The sequence below is a fragment of the Oculina patagonica genome, chromosome 1 (genome assembly GCF_052425735.1).
Source record: "Oculina patagonica isolate OP01 chromosome 1, crgOcupat, whole genome shotgun sequence".
NCBI lineage: Eukaryota > Metazoa > Cnidaria > Anthozoa > Scleractinia > Oculinidae > Oculina > Oculina patagonica.
Genome location: NC_135758.1, coordinates 122176 through 133154, shown reverse-complemented (window position 1 = coordinate 133154; position 10979 = coordinate 122176). Strand labels below are relative to the sequence as shown.

The 10979-nt window shown below is 37.6% G+C and overlaps 1 protein-coding gene across 1 annotated transcript; it reads right to left on the bottom strand.

The window, feature by feature from the left end:
* Positions 1–1466: 1466 nt before the first annotated feature.
* LOC144651467 (uncharacterized) lies at positions 1467–9731 on the bottom strand. The gene is made up of 7 exons (XM_078511411.1): positions 9461–9731; positions 8428–9273; positions 7741–7914; positions 7320–7416; positions 4431–4544; positions 3880–3950; positions 1467–3477 (listed from the first exon to the last, which is right to left on the bottom strand). The coding sequence occupies exons 2-7, from the start codon at positions 8892–8894 to the stop codon at positions 2781–2783; spliced, it is 1620 nt and encodes a 539-aa protein (XP_078367537.1). The 5' UTR covers positions 8895–9273; positions 9461–9731; the 3' UTR covers positions 1467–2780.
* Between the last annotated feature and the right edge of the window lie 1248 nt (positions 9732–10979).

Sequence of the window (10979 nt, the reverse complement as noted above, 5' to 3'; positions counted from 1 at the left end):
TGGTGGAATATGCTGTAGTGATCATCAGCAGTAGAGCTAAAGGCGAATAAATTCGTGCCTGTAACCCCCGTGCTTCCATCAAAGCAAAGTAAGAACTAAGATGTACTTCTTGTAAAAAGTAGGGAGCTTTAGCAACCAAAAGTGACATCATGAATTTTCAATGAATATAATTATGCAATAGCTCTCATGCATGTTTACACCACACTGCATTGAGTGGCCAGAGCATGGACAGGCAGCTGTACTGCATGCTAGTTTACATCTAACTGGCTAATTTCACAACTAAGCCTTACTATAAAAGTGTAAGCTTATATATTTTATCATAAATGCACACTTATAGCAGTAGAGATAAAAAGAATTAACTCACGTGAAAGGCACATGAAGGTGGCATAGAGTTGAGAATAACTTCGCATAAACAAGGCTTGCTGTGCATGTTGAATGTGTAATGTTATCATTAGTAAGGCATGTTTCCTTTAGTATTCCAGAATAGTCAATTGTTAAAAAGAACATGAAATATATACCAACATTTACCGGTAACAAAAGTTAGTTAGACAAGAACAACAATCTTTAGATTAAACATTTGAGAAATTAAAGGCCACCCACTTCAACTGAATAAGATTGAGACAGACAGCCATATTTCTCTCCTGTTTTATCAGGAGTGCAATGTGTCAGTGAATTATAACCGTTCTAAAGAGAATGTGCTGGCAGTGTGTACAGGCAAGTAAAGATACTGTAACAGTAATAGCAGTCAAGTAACCTACAGTACAGGTAGACTTGACATCTGTCAAACAAAAATTAAATTATGCAATTGAAACAGATGCCATAGGCATTGTAGAATGTGTAATAATTATTGTTTTAAAGCAGGGTGGTAACCACTATTTTAGGAAAACATTCATCAATTTGCAATAAAAATAATTAATAAGCCAAATCCTCCTCCCTTGCTTTGTAAATAGCCAACTGGTCAGCCTCCTGCCGGTTGGGATTTTTAACAAGTTCCTATTTGATTTACAATATTTATTTATAAACAGTGCACCAGTGCTAAATACAGTAAAGCAATTTATTTTTTTAAAAAACAAAGTGATTTTTATTATACAGTCAACTCTCTCTAAAACGGACACCAATGGGACAGGCTCCAACTGTCCATCTTAGTGAGGTGTCTGTCTTATAGGGAGTTTAGTTACAGTTTAAATGACTGAAAAACGGCAGGGACGGAACCAACACCAGGTATCCGTTAAGAGAGAGTTGACTGTAATGTATAATATTTTTCAAAACCTGTATATAATTTTACTTTGTCAGACCTTCATTTGAGATGATCATGGTTTGTATTATCTGGAATATTATGAGTTAAATAAAGGAATATTTTGCAAAAGTTAAACTTGTTAGTGTGATAAAGTCAGACAGGAAGGAAAAACCGAAAAGTAACTGCTACAGGGTTCGTACTCTTTTGAGCTTTTGAAATTTCATGACTTTCCATGGCCTTTTCCATGACTTTTCAAAGTTTTCCATGACCTAAATTTGACAGTTTTTTTCTTGGAAATTTTCAAAATAATCTTGATTTCGGGTACGTTTTTACCCTTTTCTTCACAAAAAATAACCTGCCTAATTTATTTTGTACAATCAATACCATTTTCCATGACTTTTCATGACCCACACTTAAATTCAATGACTTTCCAGGCCTAGAAAATGAAATTCTAAAATTCCACGACTTTCCAGGGTTTCCATGACCCATACAAACCCTGTGCTAAAGGAATTTAGATTTTTCTAACCACTAAGGGACATGAAAATTCATTTGGTTTGAGAAATCGGAGTTTGAGAAACTTGGTTTCAATTACTGGGAGTTCAAGGAATTGAGGTTTCAAGAAATCAGGATTTCACTAAATTTTTTCATGCTTTTAGCCTCAGGTCTGTTGACTAATGGAAGCACTTGAGAATTTGGAGAGCACTCAAGAAGCTAGTCAAGAGTTGCTCTTATGGCTATGCCTCAAACAACTGTTACACTTCTCTCAGGCTCTCATGTATCCCAAACTAAAAAAATATATACACGCAACACATTTACCAATTCTTAAATTTAAGCCCGGGGGGTGGTGGGGTACTTCCTATGTTGGCCTATACAGAGAGGCTGTGCCCAAAAGGGGTACCTTTTTAATGCTTTGACAGGTATATGAAAGATTAAAGCTTTCTCATTCATTCAGGTTCAAGATACAAGTAGCATGTCAAAAGATGATAAGGTGTAAAATTTTAATAAATATTATTTGCATTTAATAATAATAATATTCCAATAATAATTATAATAATTATTTATAATAACATTACAATAAGACATTAATAAAGCGTCCTTTCCCATGTTTCCAGAGTTAAATGCTTATTACTGACAATGGAAAAATACGACCATGCTATTTACATTCTGATTGCTCCTTTATACAGGGGTATGAGACAATAATAATATTATTAAGATGCACACATCACTTCAGGTGATGATTGACTTCCGCTGCAAATTAAACACTCCTGACCTACATGTTTTAGTGTAGGTCTGAAGGGCAACAGGGGAAACGTGTCTCAACCAATAACTAAAACATTTGGTTAAAATTGTGCAACAGGGCTTGATGGGACACTTCTTGCGCCAATTTCATTCTCACTTTATAATCTTAATTAATTTAAAAAATTTGTAATGTTACAATGTAGCAGATCTACTGCTATCTTGAATTGATAGTGCATTAAAGTGTGAGCTAATTTCATTCTCACATCAAAATGATCGTTTGTAATTATAATAATTGAAAAAAAAGTTAAAACTTAGCAGATCTACTGCTAGCTGGACTTGATGGTACACTTTTTGAGCCAGTTTCCTGCACCTTTGGTCGTAGAAATGATCTTAGAGAGGATCGGCTCTTTGCTCTGGCATTGGTATTATTCTTTGTCCATGCCACACCTGCTAAAGGTCTCATAAAATGAACTGCTCCTAAACTTGGAGATAATGAGCTAGTCACTAATGCATTGACATTTCCATTTGTCTTTCTTTCACTCTTTGATGAACTATCTGAATCATGAATATCACTTGCTGAAGCTTGAATAACATTATCTCCAGTATCTGCAGGCGGAGCATTTTTACCAGTGTCGTCAACTTGTGGTATTTTCAAACATATTTCTGAGCTTCTTGGTGTTGATGCTATAACTTCTTCAACATCATCTGCAGAGAACCTTCTTGCTGATCCTGGCACACTGAGAGATGATCGGGAGCTTCTTCTGACATCCCTCAAGCTCTCATCCAAAGGTTCTAAAATCATTCCACTTGAATGCCTCCTGGTCTCTTCATGAAAACATTCTGAGACTGTCTGGAGAGGCTCAGCTTCATTTCGAGTATTAGTTCCATCACTGTTTGATGCAACGTGAAGAGATCCTTTTGAGGAAAGATCACATGACTGTCCATGTAGTGATCGAGTGGTGGGATCACGCTGTAGAAAATTGTGGATTAACCAGTTTACCCTATAATGCAAAAAAGTATATAAATAAAATCAGACATAAAAATACTTTAATTTGTTGTCAGTCATTTGAAAATAAATTACTGTTAAATCTCAGCCTAATATTCTCCCAAGCACTGGTTTCATTTGTAGACCAATGTGTTGTTTGAAATTATGATTTATTTCAGTAGTTTGTTTGTATGTTTCTTTCTTTGGTTTAAAATAAGGCTTGGTATTTTTTGGGTGGGTTTTCTGTGTCTATTTTTGGCTCAGAAGAACTTTTGGAGGTAATTTATAAGTGCCTCACCCATCCTCATCACTTTTTAACCTAAGTCCCCCCCTCCTGGCATGGTGGTAAGACAGCATTCATTGAACATGCAAAAAAGGGCATTACAGTGTGTATTAGAAGAAGCATTTTAATTCTGACCTTGCAGGAGATTCTACCATGACCATATGTCCTGCATCTTGAATAACCTCCAACGATGAACTGTATATCACCTACAAAACAACAAATAACTCAGAACAATGAACTGTATATCACCTACAAAACAACAAATAACTCAGAACAATGAACTGTATATCACCTACAAAACAACAAATAACTCAGAACAATGAACTGTATATCACCTAGAAAAAAAATCTCAGACTCAAAAACCACTTCCTAAAATAAGTCTCCCTCCCCACATATGAGCCCTCCCCAAAAATAGGCCCACCTGAAAAGAACATTTGCACAGAAAAGTAAGCCCAGGGCGTGTTTTCGGCATTTTGCCATGGCGTATTCTGCATTCTAGCGAGGTACACCTTTTTAACAGGAGGAAACGGGGTAGGGAGGGAGGGAGGGGAAAACAACCTGAAAGCAGAAAACCAGCCTCATACATAAAGAACATAGTACTGTCACAGTGACAAGGAACTCCTGTGTCTGCCTTGGTTGGCAAATGAAGATGAAGTGAAAATGTTAACCTTTGTTAATTCACTGACCTCCTGCATCCACTGCTCTTCCTCAAGAGTTACAAATTTGTCTTGAGCACCGTAAATCAACAATGCAGGGACCATCAGCTCCTGGTGATAACTTTCATCACCCTCTTCCCATACCTGCAAAACAAGTCATGGTCATCACATTGAGCAAGATATTCATAAATATCATGATATATTATAAGAAAGCACTGACATATTGTACATCAAGAAGTAGACTTTACATTTAACTGCTGGATAAGAGGACGAGAGGTGACTGCAGGCAGACACATTTCAGATAAATACCTTGTTTTTGTATTTGTTACTGAAATTAATATTTTTATTTCAACAAATTTTGTGTCCACTGTTTGTTGGTTTGAGTACTGAGGCCTGGGGGAGGGGGGAAGGGATTCCCATTTGAAAGGGGCGGGGATGCTCATGAGAAAAATTGAATTTTACCCCTAAAGGAGACAATCTTGGCATGGGTCAAGCCTTTTTTGACCCCAAAATATACCATTTTTCAGTGTCCTACCACTTTAAATGAAACCACATACCCAGTTTATAATTAAACATGTAAATGGCATGAAACATGTAAATGGCAATTTTATAATTAGTTAATTTAAGTCAATTTGTAAATGTGTAAAATTTTATAGCACTTTCTATTTTTAATTTTTCGTTATCAAATGTTTTGTTCTCAGAAATATTAGCTTGTCAAGCTACTCTGAAATTTGAGATTAAATAAAGTTTATGATGATGATGATGAACACATCTAACATTAACAAGAGCTCTTAGAGCTTACAACTGCGCTGGTCTCGTGAGCACTTTAGGGGAGCCATGTGGGGGGAACAAAAAATGCACCCCCCTCATCTTATCCCCTTTACCTGCGTCGAACAATGTTGCGACTGACAAACAAGATGGTAAGAAAACACCTTGCGTGACATTTCATGGTTGACTAGTTCCATCCGAAATTAAACATTCTTCTTATGTGCTAGTGGTGGCCAAATTTAATTCCCACGATCGTGATCCGTGAAACAAAAAAATCTTTTAAATCAGCATCCAGTGTTGTCTTGAATTACCGTTTAAAGATTGAATAACCAGCTCCGAAAATGGAATATTGGAGCAAATAATTTAATCAAATTTGAGAAGAACACTAGACCTGCGTTTTGCTGAATGGGAATTCCCCGGGGAATTAATGTACAAATGACGTAGCCCTTGCAAGTCAGGGCATGTTTGTCTCAGTGGTTTTCCATCAGATTTCAGAAATCCTATAGATGACACAGCTCCAAAAATAAATAACGCTGAAAAGTCGAATATTTCACACTTAACATGCTAAGTTTAGACCAGAGGATTTGTTTAGTTTCCGTTTGTAGCAGATTTAAACCTTTCAGAGCATTGCGTGATTCTTGCCGATCAGTGCCTTGTAAAGGTAAAAATTTGTTAACGCCAGCACATTCCAGGACACAAACGTAATGTAAATAAATGTAAATTCTTGCCTGCTAAAGCGTATTTATTTAAAGCGTGAAATTTTAGTATTTTCTTCGATTCAAACGCTTCAAAATACTTCACACTGAATTTTGTAAGTAAAGATTAATGGATTCGCAAAGATTTGAAAGGTAGCTGATAATAGCTTTAAAAAATTATGTGACTCGAGGTCTAGCCGATCGAAAGTGAAACTTGTCATGTCAGCACATTCTTTTACACCAACGTAATGGTATTTATTCACAGATTCTGGCCCGCTGAAATATATTTTTCTTTCGACGCATGAAAATTTAGAATTTCCTTTGAATAAAACGCTTCAAAATCGAATATTTCACACTAAATATTCTTTGTAAAGACAAAAAATAAGAAAATGTTTCAATTTGTTACTGATTTGTAGCTTCTAAACATCGCGAGACATGAGCCTGACCGAGTGGAGGTTTGGTACAGGTCAACGACAAAACAAAAAATAATAATAAACCCCATGCAGAGCAAGAACTGCGCAGCGCAGTTAATTACCCAAAAGATGAGATTCACCAACAAGCCTGCAAAATAGCGCCGGTCATCGGACAATTGTCCGGTAAATTTCGCATTTTGACCGGCAAAAGCTTGGCGTGGTCGGACATTCTGACGGTACAGTCAATGAAAAAATATCTTCCTTTTCCGGTTTCAACTGCAGACCTCAGCGATGATAACACAATAAATTTCCTTTCTCTCTTTCATTTCTTGTGTTGAATTAAAGTTTACAAGGCAAAATGGATCAATTCACACCTTCTGTGAAGTCAAAACGTTGTTGTCTTCGATCGTGTTCCACGCGTACAATTTCACCCGTGCCTGCATAATTTAATACAGACAGCAGTTTCCTCCTATGTCATGTTGTATGAACAAAAAGTCTTCTCGATTCTTGTGCTTCATATAGCATACATGAAAAGTCATAAATTGGAAAAGATTGTCAAGGAAATTATCACAAGGACAGAAGGAAATAGGACAGTGTTTTTCTATGTTTTTTTAACCAGTTTAACTTAAGAAACATGGGATTTTTGTCTTTCTTTCATATGGACTACTGCTTATAGGTATTACAAAGATCCAAGCTAAAGACCTAACCCTTTTATTTCTGACATTACAGGTTAAATTCATTATTTAAAAATGACTTTGAAAGATTTATTTATTAAACTAATTTAAAAGTAATTAATTAATTAATGATTTAATGAACTGATTTTAATTAATTATTTATTTAATCAAGTAAGTTTGGTTGTTTTTTTAAAGGGACAATTGCAGACTACAAATTGAATGTACATCAATAGATTACTCTCTCTAATATTTAATCTCTAACAGTATCAATTATTTATGTCCGCCGCTGGCTTCTTGTCCGGTCAAACTTGTCCTGGCCTGACAAATGACCTGCCTGTAGACAAAAATTATTTGCAGGCTTGCACCAACCTGGCCAGCCATTACAGCTTTCAATACAAATGGTGGAGCACTAAAAGCTTTGACCTTCTTCTTCATTGATCTTGCCTTCTGACTGTTATACGCTCTCCTGTAGAAAACAGCATTTCAGCACATTAGCATGGTAAGCTTACAGAGGCACTTTTAGAAAAACTTGTATCGATCACTATCTTATGTTATTAACAAAATACAACCCTTAAAATGTCCAAGTTAGTTTCCATTGCAACACTTAAAACAGTCAAATTTACCTAGTTAGTTATTTTTGTAACCCTTTTTAGACCAAATATAACAAAACAATTATTCTAACTGCTCACTGGCAGTTAGAATTTTATGGCAAGTGATATATTAGCTTTTTTCCAGCACAATTATTTGGACATGGCATAATAAGTAAAACATACAGCAATTGAGAGCTGACCTTTCATAAACAGACAGAAACACAGGCTTGATACATGACAGCAAAGGTGTTGGTAAACAAAACATGTCACAAGATGTAACACCCACAAGGGGCACAGGACCTCCACCAGCTATAAGAACCATCTTGGACACCAGTCGTGCACGCTCACATGCAATTACTGCACAAAATGATGCCCTGTAAACAGATAACAAGTAAAATAAAGTTGATCTGTTCTAAGCCTGAAATGGCCTTTCAGTGTTGGTGATAACTCCTGCTCCTGGCATTTTGTCAGTTTGCTCTGACAGTTGGGGGAGGGGGTAAGGAGAGGGTGGAAAGCAGGATTCACTCCACCCCCCTCCCTACCCCCCGCTCCTCCTTCGGAATTTCCAATGACCTTCCTCAGGGTGGGTATGGATATTTCCAGGATCTGCACAATATCAGTTGAGAAAGCTTATTAATGAATACAGGCAAGCAGTTTTCGAGGACACTTACATATGATATCAGGGAACCAGTGACGAATCCAGGGGTATCTCCCTTATCTCTGAAATATATATAAATAGCCGGGGGATCCAACCTCCCTCCTCCCCCCACCCTTACCGTTGCCGGGGGTCCATGTCTTTACAGGGGAAAAGGAATGTTACATATACATACACCATACAGGACACCATAATACATGTACTACAAGACGGAGAAAATGACCAGACGTACCCATATGAATGTCCAACCAGCACGTTCCTCTTCTTATGATAGCGATCAAATAAATAAATCAAATCGTACGTTAGTTCCGAAAATTCATAATCTGCAGGATTATTTGGGGCCGAACTTTGCCCATGTCCCAGCAGATCAGGCGCGACTACTTCGTATCCTGCTTTGCAAAAGTACTGTAGTTGTTCGTACCAAAGATCAGCGCTTCCACCAACTCCGTGAATGAAAAATATGACAATAATCCTCTTATAATCTGGATCACTTGTTCTAGAAACCGCAGAAGTCGCAGAATGTACAGAACGATTCGACTGAATATCTTCGCGGCTAAATCCACTATCAGATCGTGACAAGCGAGGCTTGTAGTGTACAACTCTCAACCAACGGCCTTTACGGATTTCAATTCTTTCAGATGTTAGATCTGTGATGGGGGCAATCCTGTTTTGATTGTGTCCTCGAAACGCTCCACACATCGAGAACTCTTGCAAAGTCTTCCCTTGCGTCCCGGCTTGCTTCCGTGCTTCGTGAAATGCGTGCTTCAATTAGTTTTTTAACCGGTTTGCTTTACAGAACAGCTTTTGTCAACTGTAGATGCTATCTTGATCGATATAATAACCTTTCCGTTTCATTACGTGGTCCGAGAGAAGTAAATTGTCTCTCCATTCACTTCAAGTGCCAGATTAATATTGTCCGGAGAGAAATTTTCCATCCACTGAGTTTGCATATCATGTTCGATCCATGATATAAGACTTAATACAGAAAGTTTCACAATTATCGGCTTAAAACAGCATTAATATTCACCAAACAACAGATAAAAGGTACATATTTCTCTTGCAACGTCTTCTTTGTTTGCTGAAAAAAAAAACAGCAAAATCTTGATCAGAAAAGTAGATTTCAGTTCACAAAATACCAGCTGCGTTCAACGAATAAACAAAGCAAATGATCCAAGGGATCGACACCAGTTCAAATATGGCGCTGACAACATCAAGTAATTTCACTTAGAACACGCTATGAAAAACCTATATTAAGCTTGACTAACCTTTGTGATTTAGTCAAATTGAATTTACAGCTTACAACAATAAGACTGCTCGTGGTCCGTAGAAAATAGCGGCGAACCGGCCAGCAAATTATTCTTGCCAAAATTACCGCCAAGCCGTGAAAATCATTTCGATCACCGGAAGTCGCGTCACTATATTTGTTGCTACGGGAAACGGCACACAAATACTGATGTGTTTATATTGTTGTTTTGCAGCGATCATTGTTTGTTGCCAAAATATATTACAGATTACATGATCGCTTTTTTTCCCCTCTTCTTCTAATGTAGTCAAAAGCTGTGGGTAAGTACATCGCATTATGATCAAAGTTCAAGTACTACTGAAGAAGGTTTCTGGCGCTTGGCATGACAAAAAGGCTAATATTAATGTGATTATTATTAGAAGACGAATTAATTATGTTTCTTAAAACATATGTTTCTTGAAGGCTGAAACAATTGTTTAAAATAGAAATAGACTAGCCCTTTTTAAAGTTACCGGTATCTGTGTGCGTAGTTAAAGAATACCGGCTGTCATCCGAGGATATTAAAGTTAAAACATTTGTTCAAGACTTCAAACAACAGGCACAAAAGCTTGGCATTCTTGTCAAATAATAAAATAATGTTCCTTTCTTTCTGAACACTAACCAAACAAAGCCAAGGCTTATCGGTTTTGACCTTGACTTGGCCCAGTTGCATGAAATCTCGCGCTGACCCTCGTGCTTGTCGGATACAAACCTTGCTATAGAGGAGGGGGGTGGGGGATCGATTATTGTGTGTACCCCCAAAACTTTATTAGCGGGTGGAGTCATTGGAAAAAAGTATTTTACCAAAAATAAGGAGAAGGCCCGCTGTAATTTTTCTTGCAGCTTGCAACGCAACGAATTTTGCATTACCAGTAGCCAAAAAAATTCACGTTATAGCAGACGCTCTTCGGGCTCGTCGCCCGCCCACAGCGTTCGCGTGCGAGAAAACAATTCGAGCGTGTGACACCCTCTCTGCAACTTGCACTGTTTTTTGCTCTCCATTGTTGCGTAGGAGGCTAGACCTAGGTGTAGATCAGCATCTTGAAATCTTCGAGTCAAGGCAGCGCTGCACTCTGACTGGCTGGTGCATTTAAAAAAAAATGCGAAAAGTAGAAGATACTACTTTCCTTGCAACTCGCAATCGGCAACATTTGTTGCATTGCAGCTTGCAAAAATGGCATGTTACATGTGAAATTTTTTTTGACAACTGGTTAACCAACGTTTGCTGCGTTGTAATTTGTGTATAAACATTACCTTTCACAGGGTTCGCGTGAAGAACGGTTAGTGAAGAAATGGCGAGGGGTTTAGGAGTCTTTTTTTGACTTACCATTCTTTGCGCTGCCGCACAAGCAGTAGTAACCGAATGCTTGGATCAGGCTACAACGGAGACCCTTAGGAATCCGTTATGGGTACACTTACTTAGGCATGTTGCATACAACCTTGTTTTAGAATATCAAATTCTATTATTCCTACACCTATAGGATTCTCCAAATGTCGACCGC

Coding starts and splice junctions, on each gene's coding strand:
- LOC144651467 (XM_078511411.1), bottom strand. CDS start 8,894: ATGTGTGGAGCGTTTCGAGGACACAATCAAAACAGGATTGCCCCCATC. Junction 7,915..8,427: donor CTGGTTGGACATTCATATGG/GTACGTCTGGTC, acceptor ATCTGTTTACAG/GGCATCATTTTGTGCAGTAA. Junction 4,545..7,319: donor AAGCTGTAATGGCTGGCCAG/GTTGGTGCAAGC, acceptor CTTGTTTTGCAG/GTATGGGAAGAGGGTGATGA.